Source organism: Mauremys reevesii, linkage group 15 (genome assembly GCF_016161935.1).
Source record: "Mauremys reevesii isolate NIE-2019 linkage group 15, ASM1616193v1, whole genome shotgun sequence".
NCBI classification, from domain to species: domain Eukaryota; kingdom Metazoa; phylum Chordata; order Testudines; family Geoemydidae; genus Mauremys; species Mauremys reevesii.
The window spans coordinates 15154661-15182319 of NC_052637.1; the positions used below are offsets into that span (position 1 = coordinate 15154661).

The window sequence follows — 27659 nt, forward strand, 5'->3', positions numbered from 1 at the left end:
CCCCTGGCACAGGAGTATCCTGTGAGTGCTTGGGGCCTGATTTGCAAAAGTGAAAACACTCACCACTGCCAATGAATTCCAGGGTAGTGTGGTGTGAACGTGTAACATGCCATAAGAATGCAAATCAGGCCCTAGGTGTCTCAGGGTAGTGGACAATTTTGGCCTCAGTGTCTCTGTGCCTCAGTTTCTCGTCTGGAAAATGGAGATAACGAAACCTCCCTACCTCAAAAGAATGTTGTGAAGTTAAAGTCATTAGTATGAGTTGACACGCTCAGATAGGGATGAGCACCACAGAAAAGCTCTTGAGTAGATAATATAATTCTATATCTAGTGCAGGATTTGGAGGGTGGCAGTAAATATGGCCTGGAGCCCTCACTGAATGATTAGGATAAAAGCATTGAATAGCTGCTAATTCAGTGAGCACGATCCACCCTGTGCACTGAATGAGTGAGGGCTCCCATGGAAAAATACCATGTTTTCAAGTAATTAAAGACTGTAGCATAATGAACACACACAAGTGGGTGCAATTAAGGTTTCATACAAATTGTGACGAAGATGCTTTACTAATGATGATAAACTGGCATTTCCTCAGTGCATTTTGCCTCAGGCACTGCCTCTTCGCCCTTGTGGGTACTAGTCTCATACCCTCTGGCTGTGTTAGAGAATTGAACGATTGCTCATTGAACAGGAGGGCTGCTCTAGTGTAAGCACCAGTGCTGCATTGTATCCACACTCTTTCTGTTTGCACCCTGCCCACTTTTGTGCCCGGCCACACTGTTGAACCTAAATTAATTCAGTTTCTCTCTGACTTAATCACCTTTTTCTACTGGTACATTTCACAGGAAAGTTCACAGTGACTGGACCTGACCATCCAATCACCACCTATGTAGGTGGGGAGGCCATCCTGCCCTGCCACCTCTCCCCCAGGATGAGTGCTGAGAACATGGAGGTGCGATGGTTCCGATTCCAATATCATTCAGTTGTCCACCTGTATCAGGAGGGACAGGATAAGTATGAAGAGCAGATGCTGGAATATCATGGGAGGACAGAACTGCTGAAAGATGGCATCACTAATGGGAGTGTTTCCCTGAGAATACACCAGGTCAAGCTCTCTGATCATGGGCAGTACACATGCTTTTTTCAATACAAGATCTTTTATGAAGAAGCCATTTTGGAGCTGATGGTATCAGGTCAGTTATTGTGTTTTATTGTTTTGATTTGCCAGCAGTATAATAAATGGAGTAATCGCTCATTGTGATTTACCTCTCGATCGCTCTCATTCACACATGAATATCCAGAATTCTCTTTTAGCTCCCAATTATTGCATAGCAGGGTCAATCCCTGAGGAAAAATGGAAGAATTTTGCTTGTGTGCTCTGTACTTGGGGCAGTTTCTAAATTTTGTTTTAAACAGACTAGTATAGAGTTCAAATATTTCTCTGGCAATAAACAAACCCACTGTGATGATTTGAGGACTTATGAATTCTGTTTGATATTATGAAGTTGTTTTTATGAATTGCTGTATCATAGAATGTCTATATGTCTACGTGTATTTACCATTACTGACCAAACCGTAGCACATACACACCAGACTATTTACAATGGGGGGTAGTTAGCTTTAACTACTCTGACCTGCCAATAAGTATGCTAAGGATGGTAGCTGGAACTGGGAAGAAGCCACTTCCTCCTGCTGGTCTGTAGGAGGACTGGAGTTTGGTGAGTTGAAAATTACGAGAAGCAGAACAAAAGAACCAGGTGTTAGTGATGGGACATAGAAACTGGAGACAATCAGTGGGACAGGAACAAGAAAGAGAGAGGAAGGACGCAGACCAGCCAAGGCCAGAGAAGACTGTCTGGGAGAGGGAGGCTCTCTGGCTGAGAAGACAAGCCATGTGCTGCAGCAAAAGTGCCTTAGAGTCTTAGACACCTCCAGAGGATTTTGACCCAGCCCAGAGAATACTCTGGAGTGGTAAGGAAATTGTGGGAGGGAATGAATGTAGGTCTATTATTTTTCTATAGAAATGTGTTTTCAAGAAAAGAGCAATGGTGTTCAAATCCTATGCAAAGTCTCTCTGGTGGTAACCCTACCACATAACCTGTGGACCTAGAATGCCCACACAGCTGGAGTTCTGGGACACCGAGGGTGTGTTTAAGCTGTGGGGGCTGCCTATGGGAACAGCACTGGTCCCAGCAGGGGCTGGGCCGTTGGACCATGAGGACTCACTGCTTGAAGGGGTGTAAGATGGAGGATCTGCACCCCAAGAGTGGGCTGAGAGTCCTCAGGCCTTGTCTGTGCCTGGACTCTGCTCAGACTCTAGAGGTTTAAAACACGTGGGATTCAATGGTTGGATCCTCACAGCAGTCTGGTGAGTGGCCAAGAGGGGTGCTTGACAAAGTTGTGACACTCCCTCACTCTTTTTCCTTGGGTTCTGCTTATATCGGGTGTCTGTCATTTGCCTATTTAAACATAGAACACTTCATCTGAAACCTTTCCAGCAGGTTTTTTTTTCTTTCCCTTCCACATTATGGGCTAAACCTCAAGAAGGGCTGATCACTGATGACTGCCACTGAAACTGCAGTTACTCAGAGCCAATCTGGATCTATATCTATTAATTGATTTTTTTCGAGTTGTACAATAGGATCAACTTCTTTTGGAATTGTCTTGTTATTTTCATAGTCCCATACCCCTCTGGAAAAGAGCTGGTCGGGAATTTTTTGACAAAGCTTTTCTTTCATCAAAAAATGCTGATTTGTTGAAACTGAAACTTTCCACAGCTGATTTTTTGCCCCCAAAAGTTTCAAAATTGCCAAAATATTTTTGTTTTGACATTTATAACATGAGAAAACCCATTTTCCAGTTAAAAGCAACTGTTTGTTTTAAAATGTAAGCTAATTATAGTAAATAAGTAAAAGTAGTCAAAATTGAAATGAAATGTTTCAACTAATTTGACTCAAAAATTTGTGGGGATTTTTGATTCGTGAAAGTTTTTGGAGATTTTGATTTTTTGTTTCAGTTTGCTAGGAGAAATGTTTTGTATATATCTTGAAAATTTTCACAGGGCAGGAAAACTGCTGCCCAGCTCTGCTCAGGAAGTAAGATCAGGAAGAACATTGTCAGAGTATCTCAGGATGCTGTCGGAGTATCTCACTATCTTTATCTACAGATAGCTCAAAACTCAATATAAATGACAAATTGAATTGTGAAATCATTTTTAGATAAAGAAATAAAATGATATGTCACCTGAAGAAATATATGAAAATAGTCAGAATGAATTTACTCTGACTTAATCTCTAATATTAATTTCCCCATAAAAAAGGAACCCCAGCCCAGATGAAACCAATAGAAGGAAAGTGCAATGTAAGGCATAAGATATAAATTAGGAGGGGGAGAATAAAAGCCAAAGCCAAAACCAAATATCAAGAAATTGTTTCAGTGTTTATCAGGGGTTGGTAGTCTGCCAGAGAGTTGGTGGGTAAGGTGTACCGATACAGAAGAAAGAGAGCAATCAAAGAGGATAAGGACATTACAGAAAAGCTAAATGTTTTCTTTGTGCCAGTCGTCAGCACAGAGGAGATATCTGCTCTTCTCAGCTAATAAAGGTGAGGCACTGTCAGAGAATGATGTATCAAAAGAAGAAAAGCTGGAACAAACTAATGAGTTAAATAGCAAGGCATCACCAAGAGTTCCTTCAGAACAGTTATATGAATTTAAGAGTTCAGTGGCTGAGCTGCAAACAAAATTATGCAAACATTAAAATCACTGCTCAACTGGAGGAATGGAAGGTAGCCAGTGTTTTAACTATCAGTAAATGTGGTGCTAGAGGTGACCCTTGGATTTACTTCAGAACTGAGTAAATTGGTTGAAACAGTAATCAAAGACAGTTAGAATAGTTTCAACTCTGTGAAATTTCCACACAATTATATGGCAAACTTTTGTGATTTTGAAACTTTTCAAACATGAAACAAGTGTAGCTGAAGCACTTTTGTCTTCCTGAATCCAGCAACATCCTGAAATCATTGCTGAAGAGATGTGACTGTCCCAATCATCTCACTGGGATATTGACTCTGAAACATAATTGACTATTTCATTGCTGAGATACCAATAAAGTAAACTGGCCAGAACTTAATCTATCTCCTAGTGAAGGGCCGAGTACAGTGTGATGGGATTGAACATGCAATTTTAGGAGTCCAGGTGCCAGGACCATAACCAGGGCAGAGCAAGTGGGGCAGTCGCCCAGGGCACAAAGCTGCAGGGATGGAAAAATGGGGTGGAAACAGAGGCGACTAGTAAAGCCCTGCTTGGCAGGGCTCGGTTGGGCCAGCCCCACATGGCGGAGCTTGGTTGGACCAGTCCCATGCAGCTTGGGTTCAGGAGGGGCTCTCTCAGCAGGCTACCCATCCTGTCTGGGTTGGGGGAGACGCAACTATAAAATCTGTGGGGGCACGTGACCCCATGTTCCCCCCCCCATACATGTTGCCACTGTGCAGAAAAAACATGAAAAAAATGGTAGGGACCTCAAATATGCTCGCTCCTGGTGCTAAAATGCTTAGTTACTGCTCTGCTCAGTGCTTCAGACCAGAGATCACCAAGGGCCTTTTCCAGTGACTTCAGTGGGCTTTGGGCCAGGCCCTGTCCTCTAACATGCACTGTCCACACTAAGCGTTCAGCTTTCAAGGGTGTGTTCACTAGTGAGATTCTGGTATCTCGCTGAGCCATAGTGAAGGGACCAGGCTGCCCAGCACTCAATGACACACACCTGCAGTGAGTTTTCCACATAGCTTGCTCTGATGGTGGGTGCTAGGGACAGAGAAAAAAGTTAATTTTCTACTTCTCCTGAAGGTTAAGCTCCTGTCTGCTTTGCTGAAAGTGTGGAATTAACACAGGTTCATTCCATTCTCCTCTAGCTATGGGCTCGGACCCCATATTTCTGTTGATGGTCACCAGGATGGAGGAATCCGGGTTGTGTGTCAGTCGGCTGGATGGCACCCAGAACCTGAGGCTCAGTGGAGAGATCGCCATGGGCAGCTGCTATCATCTGCCTCTGAAAAAATATCCAAGGCGGACAATGGCCTATTTCAAACTCAGATTTCTATTGTTATAACAGAAGATTCCAACCAGAATTTGTCCTGTTCTGTCAGGAACCCACTCGTCAACCAAGATAAAATATCAACAGTTTTCATAGCAGGTCAGTGAAAATCACAAAATATTCAAGTTACACCCAGTCCCAAGAGACCAGTCTCTCACCCAGATCGATTTGAATCCCAGATCTCACTCTAAAGAAGACTGCGCTGGCAGCCAGTTCTATAGTAAACCTACTAAAGGTTTATCAGCTAGGAAAAAGGCATGAGAGTTACTGAGAAGTTAAAATAGGTAAAATATAAGTACAGGTGAATCACAGTCTATAATTTCAAAAGGTAGCAGAGATGTAGTAATCTGTGAATTTCCAAAAACTCTTTCAGGGCTACCCAGAATAACTCAGGGGATCACCACCACCACCTTGTTCAGTTATTCTGTCCTCTTAGAATCCAAACTGTCCAGAGATGAAGAATTTTTCCTTGTGTCCATACTTCTAACTTCTTCTCACAGGAGCCAAGCTCACAGCAACCCTTCCCATGAAGATCCCTTCTTCGCGGGGCGGGGAAGGAATGCACTTAACGAAGTCTTTGATCCCTGGTCTCACACAATGGCTCATTTGCCTGTAATGAACATGATTTAACCTCTTGTTAGAGACCCTTATTTGCATTACACAACAAGGCTTTTCCCCTTTTTGGTGAGTTACATAGTCACAGAGGTTTACAATGCAAATGCTTGCTATCACTTTATACCATGGAGTAGAGCTGAGTGAGAACAATGCATGCAGCATCCTACAAGTATTTTGTAAAACACTAAACACATCCCTATCAACTTAACCTCTATTATTTAGTTGGTGATGCTAACACACACATAAGCAAGACTGGTTTTCAACTATGCATTTGTAAGTGTTCAGTGAGGCCTGGGGCCTTGGCATGAGCTGGCATCTCATCTGCCAACATCACAGAGGGATTAATATTTAACAAGCTGGGCTCCCTGTTTCTTCCCCGTAAGGATGTCACTGGTCTGTTGCAGGAAGGGGGATCTGCCTCTGCCTCTCAGACCAAGCCCAAGGATTCAGAGACCATGCTGGTTTCACTAGTTCCTATGTTATCCTTTCAAAAACGTGACCATGTATTTTCTGCCCATGTAAGGTCCAGTGACGCTGCAACTCTGGACGTGTCAGGGTGTCTCCAGCAGCACTTCAACACAGGTCAGATCTGCCATGTGGACGGGACCTTCCCCATATTCCATAAGCAGGTTAAGGCTTGGACTTCATGCTTTGCTTCTAAACCAGTGGGAGGGCCATAGCTCACCATGAAATCCAGAGGTAGCCCCCAATGACTATTCCAGTCAGATACACAGAGTCATCTTTGCTCACAATACGACCACATTTAGTCTGTCAGGGTTTGCAGAATTGCCACTGCAAAATACTGCAGGTGCATTTCGTATTCCACCAGCTGCCACCAACTGTCATGGATTTATACGACCAAGGGATCAGATTTTGCCACAAGAATAGGCAACAGAGCCTCCACTGAGCCTCCAGGCTCCAGCACTCCTCCTTCTCACAGTGAGGTCTGCCCACTGTGAGGAAGACGCCCTTTCAGAGACTTTTGCTCCCTTCAGGGGCCAACAGACTTCAGCAAGTAAGAATCTGCAGTGATACCCAGCAACCTTTTCCTTTTAATAGTCAGCTGGAATACAGTATTAGGAAGCCCTTAGGTTAGTATAGAGAGGCCAAGGTTAAAACACAGCCCATACAGGCCCCAAGGCTCCCTTGTCAGGGGCCAGTCTCCAGCACAGACAGTCTCTTGGCAATCTAATGAGCGTAAGTGGCCCTCGTACAAGCTGTCTGATTGACTGTGCTTGCTGATGCGTTGCAGGAGTCAACAGGCTGATGGTTAAGCTTTGTAGCAACAGTCAGCAATCCAGTGGCTACACAGTGCATTTTGTACCTGTCTGTAACCACTCCTGCTCCACCCTCAGCTACTTTCTGGCTCTGACCTCCACTGCGCCTTCTGACTGTGACTCTGATTAACCTTGGGCTTAGGCTTCTCACTCCCAGCTCTGACTCTTGGCTTTGATCCCAGGCCCACCCCATCTGGATCTAGCTCTAACTGGTATTCTGAACTCTTGCTCCAACCATTAGGCCATGACCTAGTTGCTGACATCCTATGAGACAGGCAGCTGTAGGAACCATCTTGGTGTCCTTCCTTTGTCTCTGATCCTTTGTCTTAGTTCCAGGTGAGAGCCCTGTTTCTCTGTGAGCCCAGTTCTTACCACTGCCTCCTGTCACCTCTGCCCATCGTTGGCCTGCTGCAGAGCCGTGCTGAGTTCACACGTTCACTCCCATTGATAAGTGTCAGTTGTTTAGTCCTTCAGACGTCTCCTATCTCTGTCAAGGCTTCTATTGATTTGGACTGGTCCCAGCCAGTCCTGAGCGACCCATTCAGATCACCCCAGACAAACATCTCCTGTCTTATGCTTTGTTCCAATGGCAGCATTTTAACCCTTCTGCCCCCACTGGGTAGCAATACCAAGGTGATAGGTAGAAAATCATAAAAACATTACAGACAGTTTCCACATTGTCACAATGGCGCTTTCTTTGCAGAGCTGTTTTTCCCAAGGGTCAATCCCTGGATAGTTGCTCTGGGTGTGATCCTGGCTATTCTCATTGCCCTGGCCAGTTACTGCTTCTGGAGGCAACATGGAATGAAAGGTAAAGTTAGAAAGGGACAGAATGTGGAGAGAATGAGGGTGATTTTCTGTTTTGGGGGTTTTTCTTCCTTTTAAAGAGAGGGACTGGAAGTCAATGTTCTGAAGAGAGATTTTGACACTGAGAGATGGAGTGAGGCTGAGGGAGAACAAATCATTCAACCTGAAGAAAATATCAAGTGCATTCACCCCTATAGCTCTCACCAAACAATCCAACCCTGGCATTGTTGTTCACTAGTCAGCAGGGATCCATCCTGTCTCACCTGGAAACACAAATGTGACGTTAAATGAACGGCACCTGAACTTCCACTGAATGGCAGCAGATCTGGGGGCCTTGCAGCAGGTCATTTCCCTACTGGTAGAGAATTCAGTGATGAGGAGGAAGGGTATCTCCTCGTATAATTTATTATCAGAATGTGCACAGGTCCTCTTTGTCTGGAACAGATGTGGCCAAAACTGCCATCAGGCAATTGCCCTTTGCACAGAAACCTCAGCTTGGGCACTGCCCTGCTACCGAGGAGCAGCTCCCTTGAGTGCTCCCGCCTAGTCAGTAAAGCCCAGCTCCACAAAGGGACATAGGTACCTAAACTCCTGATTTAGGTACCAAGTCTGTTTTAGGCACTGCTGCAATCCACAAAACCCTTTCTTGGCTGCCAGCTAACCTTGTAGGTGCTTAAACTCACCCAATGCCTATGTCTTTTGCAGTAAAAGTTCCCCAGGCACCTGTTTTTGCCTCTGGGCATGTGCACTTCTGCCTCAGTCTACACACCCAGATGCCTATCTAGGGTTATGTCTGGGTTTTCCCAGACATTGCCTCTTTTTTGATCTTCCACCCTCCGTCCGGGCAGATTTTTCGAATAAGAGGCAATGTCTGAGATTTTTGCAGGGCAGACATGGCAGCTCAGAAAAAGCCATCTCTATGCTCCGATTGGTCCCTTCCCTGCAGCCACAGCTGCCAGATCCCACCCACCCAGGCCCCAGCACCCAGCCCTGGGGAGGGGGAGAGGCCTGCTCGGAGGTGCTGACTGATGGGCTGGAGTTGTGTTCCAGGCCTGCGCCAGCCATCATGACAGGAAGCAACATCACCCCCAACCTCAGGTGTGAGACCCCAGTACACACACCCCCTCCAGCACGCCAAATATCTCCTCCCAGTACCCACGCTCAGCTCCCCATTACCCTCTCTAGCTTCATCTCCCCACCCCCACCCACCCCGCCCTCCAGCAGTGTCCTCTTTGTGGAACCTGAAATACGGTAGCCTGTCTTACCCACGGAGCCTGATCTGACAGGTGTTCTCAGAGCACTCCTACCAGATCAGGACCCATACAAAATCTGGCCAAAGGAAGACCTGGTGGTGCCATCTCCCTTATAACCTTCAGCCCAGTGGTTCGAGAGCTCACCTGGGAGACTTGGATTTAATTCCCCCCTACACCTGATGGTGACAGATTTTGGATATGGGTCTCCCACCTCTCAGAAAAGTGCCCTAACCACTGAGCTGTGAGCTCCCATCTCCATTTCTCTTGAAGAGGTTGTTCCACTATGTATAACCACCTCATCATTGGGACCGACAGAGAGAGACTCCAAGCCTGGTAGTGAGGGCCACCACCTGGGATGTGAGAGACCTGGGATGTGAGAGACGGGTAGTGATCAATGGCTCCATGTCTAGTTGGCAGCCGGTATCAAGCAGAGTGCCCCAAGGGTCGGTCCTGGGGCAGCTTTGTTCAATATCTTCATTAATGATCTGGAGGATGGTGTGGACTGCACCCTCAGCAAGTTTGCAGATGACACTAAACTGGGAGGAGTGGTAGATATGCTGGAGGGTAGGGATAGGATAAAGAGGGACCGAGACAAATTAGAGGACTGGGCCAAAAGAAACCTGATGAGATTCAACAAGGACAAGTGCAGAGTCCTGCACTTAGGAATGAAGAATCCCATGCACTGTTACAGAGTAGGGACTGAATGGCTGGGCAGCAATTCTGCAGAAAAGGACCTAGGGGTTACAGTAGACGAGAAGCTGGATATGAGTCAACAGTGTGCCCTTGTTGCCAAAAAGGCTAACGGCATTTTGGGCTCTATAAATATCAGCATTGCCAGCAGATCGAGGGACGTGATCATTCCCTCTATTCGGCATTGGTGAGGCCTCATCTGGAGTACTGTATCCAGTTTTGGGACCCACACTACAAGAAGGATGTGGAAAAATTGGAAAGAGTTCAGCAGAGGGCAACAAAATGATGAGGGGCTGAAGCACATGACTTATGAGGAGAGGCTGAGGGAACTGGGATTGTTTAGTCTGCAGAAGAGAAGAATGAGGGGGGATTTGATAGCTGCTTTCAACTACGGATATAAATTGTCAGTCAGGAAATTCAGGCTTGAAATTAGACGAAGGTTTCTAACCATCAGGGGAGTGCAATACTGGAACAGCCTACCGAGGGAAACAGTGGGGGCGAAGGACCTCCATGACTTTAAGATTAAGCTAGATAAGTTTATGGAGGAGATGGTATGATAGGATAACGGGCTTAGTCAATAGGTCAATTAAGTGCCACACTGGTAAATAGTACAATGGGTCAATGGTATGATATAACCTTTTCCAGAGGGTTTGGCTGGAGAGTCTTGCCCGCATGCTCGGGGTTCAGCTGACCGCCATATTTGGGGTCGGGAAGGAATTTTCCTCCAGGGAAGATTGGCAATGGGCCTGGAGGTTTTTCGCCTTCCTCCGAAGCATGGGGCAGGGTCGCTTGCTAAGGAGTGGGTGGATCGGCTTATGTGGCCTGCATCTTGCAGGAGGTCAGACTAGATGATCATAATGGTCCCTTCTGATCTTGAATTCTATGATTCTATGATTCTATACCTGAAAGGGGGTTCCAAAGAGGATGGATCTAGACTGTTCTCAGTGGTAGCAGATGACAGAACAAGGAGTAATGGTTTCAAGTTGCAGTGGGGGAGGTTTAGGTTGGACATTAGGAAAAACTTTTTCACTAGGAGGGTGGTGAAGCACTGCAATGGGTTACCTAGGAGGTGGTGGAATCTCCTTCCTTAGAGGTTTTAAGGTCAGGCTTGACAAAGCCCTGGCTGGGATGTTTGAGTTGGGGATTGGTCCTGCTTTGAGCAGGGGGTTGGACTAGATGACCTCCTGAGGTCCCTTCTAACCCTGATATTCCATGATTCTATAACCCAGGGAGCCAGTCCTCGAGTCTCTTTAATTGTTTATATGCAATGGCACAGCTTCCTCAGAAGAGACTGAAGGAGCCCCACATCAGAATATCCCAGGGCTCAGTGGCTGGTTACAGCACTCTCCTGAGAGGGAGAGACCCCCCTGTCAAATCCTTTGTTCCCTGCAGGCAGAGGGGAAATTGAATCTCGGTCTTCCACATCCCAAATTAGGGCCAGAACCACTGGGCTAGAAGTCAGGTTGCAGCTCTTCCTCTGGCCATTTTGTATGGAGTTAGGCAGGCACTTAACTTGTTCTCACAAGAAGCAGTCTAGGCACCTGACTTGGAATCTGTTTTCCAGCTGAGAATCGCCAGCAGGGTTAGGCACCTCCCTGCAGCCTGGACTTAGGTGCTGAACTCTGAAAGGGGGTGGGGCTTAGCACACACCCCTCTGATCAGCATCTCCCATTGGCCAACTTAGGTGGCTCCCTGCCTAACATGCTGGCTTTTGTGAATCCCATTCTAAGGCATCTCTCGATTCTCTCCCCATTCATTGTATAGGTATAGGGAGCCTGGGTGACTATAACACAGGCTCTGTGAAGCCCAGTGTCACCACTCCTAGAGTCTCTCGTGAGCTAGCCCCTGCCAGTTAGGTTCTGAAATACCTCTGTGGATCTATCTCTAAATGCTTTACAAATCTTGTTTCCTTTCTGCCCAGTCTCCGGAGCCATTCTGCTTGGGAGAACCCAAGATCCAATCTCCTGCATTGCAATAACATCTCTGCCACTGACACAGAGAGAGCTGGCCCTTTAAGGCAGCTGGGGCTCATCTGCACCTGTATCTGTGATTTATTTGAAGCAGGGGATCATGGAGCCCCAGGTGCAGCCCTCAGTATGGCCAACCTCAAAGACTCAAAACCATGAGTCAGGCCCTGAAATCATGAGATTGACTTAAAAATAATAATTTGGGATTCACTTTATTTGCCTTCTGGTTTTGGAGCCTTTAGCAGTCACGTTTTCAGTCCTTTCTCCCTAACCACAAAAGCTAAAACTTAGTTTTGTTTTTTCTGGTAAGTGAAAGCAGAGATTCTCACACAATCACATGACTCCAGGAGCTGGAGTGCTAAGGAAAAACCAACTATAGGAGACTTGTGATAAAATCAAGAGGGTGGCAACACTGATGCCACAATCAAGGGTCCTCTTTACCTGGAACAGATATGGCCAAAGCTGCACACAGTCTCTTTGTGCAGAAACCTCAGCTCAGACACCACCACCCTGGTACCAAGAAACAGCTCCCTTGATTGCTCTCTTAGCCACTGAGGCCTGGATCACAAAGGTATTTAGGTGTCTAATCTCCAGACTTAGGCACCTAAATCCCTGTGAGGAGGGACATTTGACTAGGATCAGCTGACTTCTGGGATGGGGTGGACTTAGGCCCTCCCAAAACTAGAGGCTCACCCTCTCCATCGAGCAGACAGACCACAAGACCTCACTTCAGAATGGACAAGTGTCAGATGACTCTGTGAACTGTGCCAGCTATATTTCCCATGCCCACGGTTCCATGGGGGAGCCTCCAGCTGGTATCCCTGGCAGGTCACGTGACCAGGCTGGAATATAGGCTGGTGACCAGGTGCAGGAAAAGACCTGGTCTGGGTCTCTCCACAGCAACCTGGCAGGAGGCTTGTCACATAGCCAGAGAGGGGCTTAGCCAGAAGAGGCCCTGGGGAGAGCAGAGAAGCAGCAGCCTGGGAGAGGCTTCAGAGAAGCCCAGAAAGCCACAGGCCGTGTAGGAAGTGGGCCAGAGAAAAGCAACTCAAGGTTACTGAGCACAGTGAACAGCCCCTGTATATCTGGGGGGTCCCTGGGCTGGAACCCAGAGTAGAAGGGGAACCCAGGACCTCCCACTGCACCACCTGAAGGAGATGGGCATAAACTCCAATGGTGAAGGGAGGAGGACTGACTGAGCCCTGGACAAGGGACTGCAGAGTTGGAGAGATGGGAGAGGGTGAGGGATGAGCTGTCTGGAGTCTGGAAGGATTATTGAGCCCAGGGAAGGGCTGTGACCCAGTAGCAGGTGGGGAGAAGCAGATTGTTCAGCTGTTTTGCTCATTGGAGTTTTGTTGATTCAGGAAAAGGGAAGGGCCCTGATAGAGCTTTGGCCAGAGAACTAAACCGAGAATTACTTGACCACAGGTTATCCCTCCAGCAGCTGCAAACTGCAGGCCCACTGGGGAGCCTCTGTCTGACAGGGGAAACTGAGGCATGGCAGCACCTCCATGCTGGGGAGAGGTATCCTGCTATTGTACACACTTCAAAGTTAAACCAGTGAAACCTTGTGTGTACACCTGGCCGAAGATAGACCTTCTCTCAACCTCTCTCTCACCAGCCAGATCTGAGAGGAGTGTGACTGGGGCCCAGGCAGCAGGGGTGACTTTTGGGGGCAGACCTTTAAGTGGCCACTGGAGGGGATACATCACCCTGTCCCCACTATTATCTGCTACTGTGACTCAGTCCCAGGCAGAGGGGACACTGAGTGCAAAGGCCCCTGGACAGATCTGTCTGCATGTCCATTTGTTGGCTGTCTGCCCCTCTCACCCTAGCGCAGTGGTTCTCAAACTTTTGTACTGGTGACCCCTTTCATATAGCAAGCCTCTGAGTGCGACCCCCCCCCATAAATTAAAGACACTTCTTTATATATTTAACACCATTATAAATGCTGGAGGCAAAGTGGGGCTTGGGGTGGAGGCTGACAGCTCATGACCGCCCAGGTAATAACCTCGCAACCCCCTGAGGGGTCCCAACCCCCAGTTTGAGAACCCCTGCCCTAATGTGATTATGCTGTAGTTAACAATAGTGATGTGCCCATAAACATGATGGTGAAATCTCACTTCTTGCCCTTTTCTCCCCCTAGAGATGCTGCGATCTGACATTGCGAGACAGAAAGGTCAGTGTCTGGCCAATGGGGCATGTTAAACATTTTATGTAGCTATTTGCAAACAATGAAGAGATGAGCAAGTATCAAGATTCTCTGTAGATGGGTCATTTGCAGTTACACCAAAGGGAGGTTATTATGACTGACATCTTGAGATTATCACAGAAATGTGATTCCCTCAGGCATCCCTGCTGTACTAAATAACCCAGCATTTATCAACTGGCAGGTCATGACCCTCTGGAATGGGGTCACGAAAGGCTATTGTGTTAGGGGCTGGGGGATTGTGAGGTGTTGAAAATTTTACAACAGTTATAAAGCAAAGAAAATATAATGTCCAAAATAACTTTGAAGCTGCTAAAACCTTCCGAGTTTGGGAGGTCACATACAGTAATTGGATGAAGGATGAATTCAAACTGGAACAGGTTCAGAGATGGGCTACTAGGATGATCCAAGGAATGGAAAACCTGGCTTATTTCTTAATTGAGAGTTGAATGGGTAATTTCAGCTAAGGCTGCTGCAGTGTAGCTGTGAGTGCTGCAGCAGGGCCAGTGCAGAAGTAATGTTTAGAATATAAACCACAAGCCCAGTGTCCCATGTAACGCTTTCACTGCTGTGCCAGGGTCACTGCTCAACTCTGGGTTGAAACCAGTGTATGATTGGCTCCCTCTCTCAGCAGAGGTGACTCTGAAATCTCACTGGGGATTCCCCATTAAACTCCCTTGGGCTGTGTCTACACACAAACTTTCTCCAGTTTAACTGAATCAGTTGAAAAGCACCTTGAGTAAAATTGGTGCAAGCAAGGTAGGGCTTTGTGAGTCAGTGAGCTCAATCCCCAGACAGATTTTTACTCCAGCTCCCTAAAAGATTGAACTCACAACCTGAGGTTCAGCAGGCCAATGCGCAAACCACTGAGCTATCCCTGGGCAACTGGTTTTGTGTCTTTATTGCAGTTAGCCAGGCTCTTACTTAAGTGATGCCTCCAAACCGCCCCCCCCCTCTGAGTTTAGTGGGGCTTTCAGTCCAGGGGAGCTGGCCCATCTGGGGCTGAGGGTTAGAGCCTGGGTAACACTTTCACTTGGGCTGGTAACCTGCCCACTCTGCACTGAGGACACAGGTTAAAACAATGCTGACCAGGGGCGGCTCTAGCTATTTCGCCACCCCAAGCACTGCAGGCAGGCTGCCTTCCCACAGCTTGCCTGCAGGAGGTCCCCAGTCCCGCGGCTTCTGCTGCGCACCTGTGGGAGGTCCTCTGGTCCTGCGGCTTCGGCGCACTCCGCTGCCGGAGCCACGGGACTGGCAGACCTTCCGCAGGCATGCCGCCGAAGGCAGCCTGACTGCCGCCGTTGCAGGGACTAGCAGGGCATCTCGCACAGCTTGCCACCCCAGGCATGCGCTTTGAGCACTGGTGCCTGGAGCTGCCGCTGATGCTGACAGTCCTCCAGTGCCGTCCCATGAGTCCCCTGGCTGTGCCAGAAGCACAGAGAAGTTCTCCCATAATTCACAGGGAAAAATCAGTGTGGCTCAGCTGACTCAGCACGGAGAACCATGGGATATGTTTCCAGCAGTCCTAGGGACTCACACAGGGTGCACAGCACCAGTGCAGACACAGTAACTGGGGTAGGGCTTTGCAGTGGGGCTGCTCACACCCAGGTTAGGTTAACCCAGAGGCTCAGACCCGGATGCTGATCACCTGGGCTAACTCTGCAGTGAAGACCTACTCTAGGTGGCATTTCAGACTGAGGAGGGGATACATCTGCCCACTTTGGCCACAGGCAGAGGTGACTTAAATTTGGGAGGGAAAGGCCTTGATTTCATTATTCTAAACCCAGCAGCCTTCAGGGCAAGTAGCTGCCTCAGTGCACTCTGTCCCACTTTCTGTCACTACATCAAACAGTGAGGGAGAAGCACACTACTGAGTGGTTCTGATCAAATTATCAGCCATGCAATAGCTCTGAATGCTGTCACTATAAGGCTTTAGAGTCTACAACCTGAGATAAAGGGGGCAGTTAATCTCTCTCAGATCACAGGTTTCAGGCTCTCTGCAGACTCGGGCAGACATTGCTGTTTTGTTACAGATGGTTTTCTTTGAAAGTATTTCTTTTATTAGGATTTTAATTAGTGTTTATCAGTTAAACCCAAAAATCAGAAACACCAATTACGGAGCACAACTATGTGGCAATTTTTAAAAAGTGAAAATAATGTTGCTAAGCAAATGACTGCATAATCACATTACACAAGGGCCTGACAATAATACAGTCAATGGGAACATTGTAAGCCTGTGTATGTATAGATAATTGTAGAAAATACTCCTGTAAATGTGCAATGTGTTAAATCAAATCCTCTTCTTTATGATTTATTTGTAGAAGAACATCGTGAAGAAATAGGTAAGGTTTCTTTGTTAATGTTAGCGAGGAGGGAATATAACATACTTCTTAAGCAGCTGTTGAGGGCTCTTATCAAATGGAACACAGTCTGCTTTATACTGCATGCAAAGTAGAGCTCCACCATAACCCCCTCCGATCTACACATACTAGCTATATTTACCAGAGCCCCAGCCACTGAAATACCCTGGGGATTTGCTTCCTTGTCATTGGCAGAAGGGATCAGATGAATCTATTATTTTGTCATTCACTGTATAGTTAGAAATATTATTATGACTTAACATTCCCCCATCACTAACTTCTCCATCAGAGACATTCCCCATCAGGAAGGTGGTAGCCAGGAAGAAATTGGCTGCACAAAGGTGGGAGCTGGGGTTAGATGTATAATTGTGAATTTCTAAACTTTCAGACATTTAAGTTGCGATTTATTTTTATAACATTTCATGGCAGATTTTCACAAATGCATTAACTTAGAGTTGACATTTAGGATAATTACCTAGGTACTGTAATGTGATTTTGTATAGTAACTCTTGACCTGTACATTCAGTAAACAGAATCACACAGTAGCTTCTTCCCTAGTCTGATCTGCCATGGCAAATCTGGCAAAGATTCTGTCTCCCACAGCACCAGTTGCTTCAGGGAAAGGTTCCAGAAACCCCAATAAGACAATCATGGAACACCCTGCCCTGATGGGACCTTTCTTCCTAGCTCTAGGCAGTTCAGGCTCAGCTTATGCCCTGAAACAGGAGGTTTTACATCCTCAATAAGTTTGCAGTTCTAACATACTGTGACTGTCCTCACTCTCCCTAGATATGTATAAGGCTACTCAGCTCTTGGTCTGAGTGATACCTGATGGTGAAGAGTCACTGTGTATTCTTCTTCGAGTGATTGCTCCAATGCATTCCAGTTAGGTGTGCGCGCCGCGCGTGCACGGCATCTCGGAACTTTTTTCCCCTAGCAACACCGGCGGGCCGGCTGGCGCCCCCTGGAGTGGCGCCGCCATGGCGCTAAATATATACCCCAGCCGGCCCGTCCGCTCCTCAGTTCCTTCTTACCGCCCGTGACGGCCGGCTGGAACTGTGGAGTGCTCTTCGTTCTCCACGATCCCTAGCGTGTACATCTCTTCTGTATATATAGTTAGTTTTTGTAGTTAGTTTTCAAGTTTTAGTAGTTAGTATAGTATAGTGTATATAGATAAGGTGAAAGGGGGGGGTCTTCCCCTTTCTACCTCACCCGGTGCGGGCTCATGCCCAAGGCACCGGGCTTTAAGCCCTGCGCGGCGTGCCAAAAGCCTATGCCCATCGGGGACCCGCACGACGCCTGTCTCCGTTGCCTGGGCGAGGGGCACAGAACGGACAAGTGCTCGATCTGCTCTACATTTAAACCGCGGACCCGAAAAGAGAGAGATATCCGCCTTAAGCAGATCCTCATGGAAGCGTCGCTTCAACCACCGGCACCGTCCGCGCCGGCACCGCGAACTGCCTCGGTGCAGAGCGCACCGGCGGCACCGAGCCGCTCCACCTCTGCGGCCCCACCGGTGCAGAAGGCGGCTGGAAAGTCCCGCACCGCCTCTTTCGCCGCAGAAGAAGCAGAGACTGGCGAAGGCGCTAGCTCAAGTCCGCCGAGGACTCTGCCAGAGCGGTGACTCAGCCGGCGGCCCCAGCGTGCCAGTGCACAAGCCGTGCCGCGGACACTCGCCTCCGGCGCCTCAAGTGACGTTGAGTGCGGTGCCGCCACCCTCCCCGGTACCGTCCGCGGTTGAGCCCCGGCTACCATCAACGCCGGAAACATTTGCCTCTGCAAGGGACCTGATCCACCTCATAGAGGCACCAAGCCTCCGGCCCCCGGCACCGCCGGTGCGGGCCGTAGTTTCGGCGGGGAAGCCGGCTAGGATGGCCCGGCCACCGTCCCTGGAAGGCCAGCGTGGACGTCGCTCTCGGTCCCGGTCCCGGTCCCGGTCCCAGGGCAGGTCTCCATCCAGGCGCTCGCGATCTCGACGCCGCTCGCCGGTGCGGTACAGGTCCTCGCCTGCCGGTCGCAGTCCCGGTACCGCTGCCATCACGGTATCGTCGTACTCCCGCGCCGCGACGAGATCCCGGCCGCTGTCGCCCTCACCATCGTGATCGCCGCCCCGCACCGCCTCGCACCGTGACTCACGAGGACGTTCGTGGCACCGTCGATCGCAGTCTCGGTCGAGCTCCCGGCACCGGTCGAGCTCCCGGCACCGTGGCGGACGCCACTCCCGGTCACCTTCCCGGTACCGCATGGAGCAGCTTCGCGCCTCTCTGCCACCCGGGGACGGAGTGCCCCATTCGGCGGCGCACTCGGCTACCGCTTCGGCACCGCCATGGCCTTCTCGACCCGGCCGGTCGCCCCGCGCCGGACGCCACGGACTCCTGCCGCCCACCCCACGAGACCATCCGCAAGGGACTCAACCGTGGGGCTTCTGGGTTCCATGGGCTCAGTACGAGGCCCAGGGGGTGCCTTTTCCACCACGGCCCCCCGCGTCGGAGCGCAGAGTCCCGGAGGCGACGGTGTCCAGACCGGCCCCTTCACCACCAGAGGCGGACGCGGTTCCACCCGAGTCCCACGGCCACGCACGGCCCGCACCCTCCGACAGGCAGGTAGCGGATCCGACTTCGGAAACAGCCGTCCAGGGATTGTCCTCTTCATCCTCGCCCGATGAGGCGGTGGCCGGGGCAGCGGCTAAGGAGCCTCCCCCCATTGACGTGCGGGCTCTCCAGGACCTCCTTCGCCGTGGTGGCGACCGCATGGCCTTGCCCATAGAGGAGGTGCGCGAGGATGAGGACCCGATCACCAATGTGGTCGAGTCTGACATGCCGGTGCGGGTGGCTCTTCCGTTTGTACGCACGGTACAGAAAAATGCCACCACGATCTGGCAGACGCCAGCGTCTGTGCCCCCTACAGCCCGCGGGGTTGAGCGGAAGTACTCTGTCCCTCCCACGGGATATGAATACTTGTACATGCATCCGACCCCGGACTCCCTAGTGGTACAGTCGGTTAATGACAGGGAGCGACACGGTCAACCGGCTTCGGCGCCCAAGTCGAAGGACGCGAGGCGTATGGACCTGCTAGGCCGAAAGGTCTACTCGGCAGGGGGCCTGCAAATGAGAATTGCCAACCAAATGGTCCTTCTCGCCAGGTACGCCTTCGACATTCTGACGTCCCTGGCGAAATTTGCCGAGCTCCTGCCATCGGCCTCCCGTCCGCAGTTCACGGCCATGTTGGAGGAGGGAAGGAGGGCGTCTAGATCCTCCATCTCAGCTGCCCTCGACGCTGCGGACTCGGGGGCGCGGACCCTAGCCTCAGGGGTTACGATGCGGCGTATTGCCTGGCTGCAGTCTTCCACCCTGCCGCCGGAAGTTCAATATACGTTGCAGGACCTTCCCTTTGATACGAAGGGGCTGTTCTCCGAAAAAACGGATTCTAGGATCCAAACGTTAAAGGACGGCCGTATCGCAATTCGAACATTGGGCATGCATACGCCAGCGACGCAACGTAGGCCGCTCTGGCCCGCAGCCCTCTCGACCGCCTACCAGTCGCGTATCGCCAGATAACAGCCGACGACGCCCAAAATCGCCGCCGCCCATCCGCAACCGCCGCAGCCAGGCCAGGCCGCTTCCAAGGCCCCTCAGGGGCAAAGCAGGCCTTTGATGGGACGCCAAGGACGGCCCATCACTCTCCCTACCGGATCCTTCCTCTGTTTTACAACCGCCTTTCCCATTTCTTTTCGGCGTGGTCCCGATTAACATCGACAACTGGGTGCTCCACACAGTCCAGTCGGGATACCGCTTACAATTTGTTTCGCCCCGCCTTCCCACCCACCCTCCCATCCCTCTTCAGGGACCCTCTCACGAGCAAGTCCTCTTACAGGAGGTTCAGACTCTGCTGAGCGTGGGTGCCATAGAAGTAGTGCCTCAGGACAGACGGGGCAGGGATTCTACTCCGCTACTTTCTCATCCCCAAGGCGAAAGGCGGGCTGTGTCCTATCCTGGACCTTCGCGAGCTGAACAAGTACCTGCTCAAGCCCAAGTTTCGTATGGTCACCCTGGGGACCATCATTCCTCTCTGGATCCGGGAGATTGGTTTGCCGCCTCAACATGAAGGATGCGTTTCCATGTCGCAATATATCCTCCCATCATCGTTTCCTCCGGTTTGTGGTCACGACACCCATTACCAGTTCGCAGTCCTGCCGCTCGGGCTGTCCACCACCCGCTGGTGTTCACCAAATGCATGGCAGTCGTGGCGCAGCCCTCCGACGTCGCCAGATGCATGTGTACCCGTGATCTCGACGACTGGCTGGTCCGCGCCAGTCCCGACAGCTGGTGATGGATCAGATGTCGGAAATCATGTCTCTGTTCCATCGCCTCGGTCTTCTCATCAATACCGAAGTCCACTTTGGTTCCTACACAGCGGCTGGAGTTCATCGGAGTGGTTCTCGACTCCACAGTGGCCAGAGCCTGTCTCCCTCGCTCGGCATCAGACGATGGTCTCCATCATCCGGGACCTCGCCGCCTTTCCTACTACGACGGTGCGCTCTTGCCTCCGTCTCCTGGGCCACATGGCTTCGTGTACGTATGTCACCGAGAACGCGCGGCTCCACCTTCGTCCGTTCCAGTCCTGGCTCGCGTCGGTGTATCGACCGCATCGAGACCCCATCGACATGGTGGTCACGGTCACCAGGACGACCCTCGAGTCCCTCAACTGGTGGCTCAACCCAGAGGTCGTGTGTGCCGGAGTCCCGTTCCACCCTCCTCGCCCGTCCGTCACTCTGACCACGGACGCCTCAGCACTCGGTTGGGGGGCTCACCTGGGCGATCTCCACACGCAGGGCCAGTGGTCGGCGCAGGAGCTCACCCTTCACATCAATGTTCGCGAGCTGCGCGCCATCCACCTGGCCTGTCGCACCTTCTGCACCCACCTACAAGGTCGTTGCGCGACAGTGTTCACGGACAACACCACCGCGATGTTCTACGTGAACAAGCAGGGCGGAGCCCGCTCTTCCCCCCTGTGCAAGGAAGCGATGCTCCTGTGGAACTTCTGTGTCACCCACTCAATTTGCCTCGAAGCATCATTTCTCCCGGGAGTGCAGAACACGCTGGCCGACCATCTCAGCAGATCGTTCCTCTCCCACGAGTGGTCCCTCCGTCCAGATGTTGCCCACACAATCTTCCGGAAGTGGGGATTTCCCCAAGTCGACCTATTCGCCGCCAAGGAGAACAGGAAGTGCCACCGGTTTTGCTCGTTCCAGGGTCGCTCGCCAGGCTCCCTGTCGGACGCCTTCCTGTATCCCTGGACGGATCGCCTCCTCTATGCCTTCCCTCCGTTCCCGCTCGTGCACCGAGTGCTCCTGAAGCTGCGGAGGGACAGTGCTCACGTCATTCTGATCGCGCCGGCCTGGCCGAGGCAGCACTGGTACACCCTGCTGCTCGAGCTCTCCGTTCGGGAACCCATCCCCCTCCCGTTGTGGCCGGACCTCATCACCCAGGACTTCGGCAGACTCCGCCATCCGAACCTGCAGTCCCTCCATCTTACAGCTTGGTGCCTGAGTGGCTGACCCACGCGGAGAGGGGCTGTTCGGCAGCAGTTCAACAAGTCCTGCTCGAGAGCCGGAAGCCTTCCACTCGCTCCACTTACCTAGCGAAGTGGAAGAGATTTGCACTCTGGTGTGATCATCGCGGTCTTAACCCATTTCTGGCCACGGTCCCTACCGTTCTGGACTACCTTTGGCACCTTAAGGAACAAGGTCTGGCGGTCTCATCCTTGAGGGTCCACCTGGCAGCGGTATCTGCCTTCCTTCCCTCCGTGGAAGGGCGGTCCATCTTCTCGAATCCAATGGTTTTCCGCTTTCTCAAAGGCCTGGACCACTTGTATCCGCCGGTGCGGCGCCCGGCACCAACCTGGGACTTAAATCTCATCTTGACCAAGTTGATGGGTCCTCCGTTCGAGCCCTTAGCCACGTGCTCCCTGCTATACCTCTCTTGGAAGACGGCCTTCCTCGTCGCCATTACATCAGCGAGACGAGTCTCTGAGCTTCGCGCTCTGACGGTCGACCCGCCATACACGGTCTTCCATGGGGACAAAGTGCAGCTGCGCCCTCATCCGGCCTTCCTCCCGAAGGTAGTGTCAGCTTTCCACCTCAACCAGGAGATCTTCCTCCCGGTGTTCTACCCGAAACCACATGCCGCGCCTCGGAGCAGCAGCTGCATACCGACGCCCGCAGGGCGCCGCTTACATCGAGCGGACGAAGCCCTTCCGGCGTTCGCCCCAGCTGTTTGTAGCAGTGGCCGACCGCATGAAAGGGGAGCCGGTGTCCTCTCAGCGGATTTCCTCCTGGGTCACTGCGTGTATCAGGACCTGCTATGATCTGGCTCGCGTACCACCAGGCCGCGTGACTGCACACTCGACGAGGGCGTACGCCTCATCGGTTGCCTTCCTGGCCAACATTCCGATTCAGGACATCTGTCGAGCGGCCACCTGGTCCTCGGTCCACACCTTCGCCTCCCACTACGCGTTGGTGCAGCAGTCTAGAGACGACGCAGCCTTCGGCTCTGCGGTATTACACTCCGCCACGTCTCACTCCGACCCCACCGCCTAGGTAAGGCTTGGGAATCACCTAACTGGAATGCATTGGAGCAATCACTCGAAGAAGAAAAGACGGTTACTCACCTGTAGTAACTGTTGTTCTTCGAGATGTGTTGCTCCAATCCATTCCAGACCCGCCCTCCTTCCCCACTGTCGGAGTAGCCGGCAAGAAGGAACTGAGGAGCGGACGGGCCGGCTGGGGTATATATTTAGCGCCATGGCGGCGCCACTCCAGGGGGCGCCAGCCGGCCCGCCGGTGTTGCTAGGGGAAAAAAGTTCCGAGATGCCGTGCACGCGCGGCGCGCACACCTAACTGGAATGGATTGGAGCAACACATCTCGAAGAACAACAGTTACTACAGGTGAGTAACCGTCTTTTTCTTGGAGAACTATTTCAGTGAAATTGAAAGGCAGCAACTTAAAAAACTGTTGGGGAAATGTTGAGAGAGGGTGAATAGGACCATCCGATAATCGATTTACCATCTCCGTGCTATTCATTAGTATGTGCACTTCTGCCATGTCCTCTGCTATGTCCTCTCTGAACAGTCCTAATAATAACATCTCTCCCCACACTGAAATCTTTCCATACTATTAATTAACACATTCTCCCTTCTCTGAACCCCTCCCCTCAATGTCTGCTCTATCGTGTTGGAGAGAGTGACCAGCAGAGGCACCGACTTTCTAATGTGCAGGGGATGCTCAATCCTGGTTCTGCCCCAGGCCCCTGCCCCACACTCCACCCCTTCCCCAAGGCCCCACCCCGCCTCTTTCCACCCCAGACCACCCCCTCCGCTGAGTGCACCTGGCCCTTGCTCCTCCAGCTCCCCCCTCAGTGCCTCCTGCATGCCACAGAACAGCTGATCTGCGGCAGGCGGGAGACACTGGGAGGGAGGAGGAGGCACTGATCAGCTGGTGGGTGGGAGGCACTGGGGTGCAGGGGGGTTGACTGCCAATGGGTGCTCAGCACCCACTATTTTTTTCCCAGCCCTGGATCACCCATCGAGTTGGTGCTATGTGTTCTTCTAAATGCTGTTGGATTCTATTTTTAATTATAATTTCAGCCAATTTACTGGATCTGAATTTAAGTTGACTGACTGTAATTCTCCTTATCACTCTTGCGCTTTTTTAAAAATATAGGTGCCACATTTCCTACCCTCTTTTCCTCTGGGTCAGTAGCTGATTCTAATTAGATGCATATTTTTGCTCGCAGCTCAGCAGTTTCATTCTTAACACTCCTTCAGGACTGCTTGTTATGGGCTGTGCAAGTGCCTGGAACTGTTGTGAATGCCTAGGTGCATCTTTTGTCTAAAGAGCTAGACTCCTTTTAGGTTTTTGAATCCCAACCCTTTTTATAAGCATGGTTTCAGATCTATTTATTTATTGTTTTCTAGGGAAACTCTTCACTGAATTGGGGCTTGGTAAGTTCCATTTCCTGCCCCCCACATACACACCCTTAATATAATCCGTGTTATATACTGTGTCCTGTTCAGCGTGTCTGTGCTCTGGGGAGTTCTCATCTCTCTCTGTGTTTGCTTTCAGGATTGAGAAGAGCCCAGCTATATGCAGGTACTGTACCTAACACTGACACTTTATTCACGTCGGCATCCCACCTGCTCCTGAGAGCTCTCTCCTCACTTCCCAGTGCACCAGCACTTCCATAGCAAAAGCAATAGGCTGGAAACAGCAATGTCACTGGGGGTGGGTGGAAAGGGGCAGGCCACACCCCAGGTTTATTGCAGAGCAGGGATGTGGCCCCGTTGGGAAAGGGCTGATTGGTGAGGAAATGCTGCCCCCTAGTGTCACCTTCGCAGGGTAGTACCTGGGCTCTGCAGGATGCACATTCTTAGCTGTCCATAATTAAATAGAAGGAAATTGTGGTTAAAGCTTGGTCTGAGCATGGTGATGCGGCTGTTGGGAGAAGAGCAGCAGCATCACCATGCACAGAACAAGCTTTAACCACAATTTCCTTCTAGCGTAACAGGACCAGACAAGAGTTGTTCATTATCTCCATGGATCTGGGGGGAGGAAGGCCCTGTCCTCACTACAAGGGCAGACAGCTTTTTATAACTGGCTTGTGACACTCCCCTGAACCACTTACAACAAACTGTGCCCAGCCCATGCGGCAGCTTTTCTGCCTCATAGCCATGGCTGAGCTGTGTGTGTGTGTGTGTTTGTACCCAGCATGCTGTCTGATTGTGTGTGTGCCCTGGTGCATGCTGGGAGAGTCTGGGCAGTTCCAGCAGAGATCAGAGCGCCCAGGGGCCATGCACACACATTGCAGCACCACTGGCCAGAAGGAACATGCACTCCGGGGTATCCTACTGCACAGAGCTGGTGGGAGGGACACCCAGGGCAGTTACACAAGCACTGCTGGGGGTCCTGTTAGGGTCGCCACCTCGGAGGTGCAAAAAAACCCAGGGCATCTGCCTGCTCCACATACACCATCTGTCCCCTCACCCCAGACACTATCTCCCCATCGCACCCCTGTGCACTGTGTCCCTATCCCACCCCTGGGAGAGGCACTAGCCCCCGTGGGCTCCTGTTCCTGGGGCTGAGCTGGGATCCAACCTCACCTAGCAGGACATGGTACCAGATCTACTCCACTCCCCCCGCATCCAGGCGGTGACCCTCACATCCGGTACCTGCATGGCCCCGAGCTCCCCATCTCACTTACTGCACCCAAGCTGCCCCATCCCCAGGGCTCCCAGACACTCTGCACCCAGAGGTCCCTCTGTGCAGGCACCACCACCCCGCAGCTCCTCTGCTACAGTCACTGACACACCCAGGACTTGTCATGTCCTGGACAGACTCACAGATTTCCCAGGACAGCGACCTGAACAAAGGGACGATCCTGGGAAAACCTGGACAGGTGCCAGCCCTAGGTCCTGTCCACACAGCACAGTAATACCCAGCCGAGCCAGCTACAGGCAGCCAGACACGTACCAGGCCAGGTCACTGGCAGGGACGTTGTGTTAACTCCCCAACGTGCCCCACACCAGGCTTAGAGCCCCCAGGACCCAGCCCCAGAACAGCTGTAACGTAGACTCATAGCAATGCAGGGCAGGAAGGGACCTCAAGATTTCATCTAGTTCAGCCCCATCCTGGGGCAGGGCCTAGACCATCCCTGACAGGGTTTGTCCTGTTCTTACAAACCCCCAGTGATGGGGATCCCACAGCCTCCCTCGGACCTGGGTCCAGAGCGTCACTGCCCTGAGAGTTAGGAAGTGTTTCCTCATCTCCAGCCTCAGTCTCCCTTGCTGCAGATTGCGCCCATTGCTCCTTGGACAGGCCCTCGCCCTGCCCGCTGGGGGTATCACCAAGTGTGAGTATCGCTGTTATCACACTGCGGGGGGGGGGGAGGGGAACCAGCTGGCTCAGGGGGGAGTGAGGGGAGCTGGGGCCTTTCACTCCTCAGTCCCTGATCCCAGCCTAGACTCAGAATCCAGTTCCCAGAGGACAGGCGCACACATCGTAGTTTACATTAACGGCAGCCCCTGGCCACCTCCGCAGGGAGGCCAAGTACTGAACACCGCAGGGACAATTCTTCCCCAGGGAGAGGCTCCAGCAGATGTCAGGGCTGAGCCATGTTGCCAGGACAGTGGGAGGCTCACACGGCCGCTGTGATGTCTTTGTACACTCGATACACAGAGCTCCAGTAGCTGGAGTGTAAACCCCACTCATACCCTCAGCACTGAGCTCACTGGCACTGCCACAAGGCCCCCCTCTCTCCACACCAGAAGAGGGGGTGCCAGGGGGCCATGGCCCCATCACTTTTAACAGGGAGAGGGTAGGCCTCCCCCCTTTTCCCAGTCAGAAGGGTTAGGATAAGAGAGGGGGGAAGAGGCAGCACGAGGAGAAGGGGCAGTGTGAGGGCAGGGGTTCAGGGAGAAGGGGCAGTGCGGGGGCAGGAGCTGAGGAGAAAGGTGGGCATGGGGGTGGGGCCTTGGAGAGAAGGGGTGGCACGGGTGGGCAGGGCCAGGGTTCAGGCACCAGTGGCCCTCTACTTTTAGGGAGCTTCTGTGACTCCTGGGGAGAGTACCTGCCGGATCCTGATCCCAGGGGCCAGTGGTGCCACCTTTCGTATGTCCCAGGAGGTGCTTGACCCACACACTCCCCCCGGCCCCACTCCCACTCCACCCCTTCCTTCAAGGCCCCACCCCCACCCTGCCCCTTTCCACCCTGCTCCACCCCACCCCACCTCACCTCTTCCTGCCCTGTACCGCCTCTCCCGAACGCACCTGCCATTGCTCCTCCCTCACCCCAGTGCCTCCTGCAGGCCACTGAACAGCTGATCACGGCAGGAGGGAGGGGGAGGCACTGATCATCAGGGCCGCCGGTGGGCGGAGGTGCTGGTGGGAGAGGGAGGAGCTGATTGGCAGGGCTACCATTGGGTGCTCAGCACCCACCACTTTTCTCCAAAGTGTCTCCAGAGTCTGGGTGTGAAAGTTCCCAGCGTGTCTGACCCAGGGCTCGTTAATGAGAGTGAGGGGGGTGGCTGGTGCAGTCATTAGATGGAGACACCTGAGCCCCTGGGGCTCTGAGACAGTCTCGGTGACCATCATCTGCTCTGGGAGATGCCCAGGTGCAGCTGCGGAGGGTCTGTGCTGCTGGCAGAGTCCAGGGGACAAATCGCTCTGGGCAGAGAGTTCAGGCTGGAGCCAAGTCTCCATTTTCAGCCTTATTTGTGGGGGTGAGATCAGAGGCCCAGAGGAATTTTTCTACCCAGGGCAAATTAAATAGCAGCTGTGGAGTGTTTCATAGCTGATATCCTGAGTCTGGCCTGCACATAAGTGCATTTCCGGGGGTGTTGA

General features: G+C 51.7%; 1 protein-coding gene across 1 annotated transcript; it reads left to right on the top strand.

The window, feature by feature from the left end:
- Window positions 1-928: 928 nt before the first annotated feature.
- On the top strand, window positions 929-24556 carry LOC120383109 (putative selection and upkeep of intraepithelial T-cells protein 1 homolog). Its single transcript, XM_039500735.1, has 8 exons — window positions 929-1190; window positions 2311-2365; window positions 4905-5185; window positions 7682-7789; window positions 13842-13874; window positions 16226-16246; window positions 24240-24266; window positions 24388-24556. The coding sequence occupies exons 1-8, from the start codon at window positions 929-931 to the stop codon at window positions 24507-24509; spliced, it is 909 nt and encodes a 302-aa protein (XP_039356669.1). The 3' UTR covers window positions 24510-24556.
- The last annotated feature ends 3103 nt before the right edge of the window (window positions 24557-27659 follow it).

What these genes read in the sequence shown, in the direction of transcription:
- LOC120383109 (XM_039500735.1), top strand. Translation starts at nt 929, where the DNA reads ATGAGTGCTGAGAACATGGAGGTGCGATGGTTCCGATTCCAATATCAT. An exon ending in TGGATCCTCACAGCAGTCTG is followed by an intron (nt 2,366 to 4,904) that starts GTGAGTGGCCAA and finishes ATTCTCCTCTAG; the next exon opens with CTATGGGCTCGGACCCCATA. An exon ending in CTTCACTGAATTGGGGCTTG is followed by an intron (nt 24,267 to 24,387) that starts GTAAGTTCCATT and finishes GTTTGCTTTCAG; the next exon opens with GATTGAGAAGAGCCCAGCTA.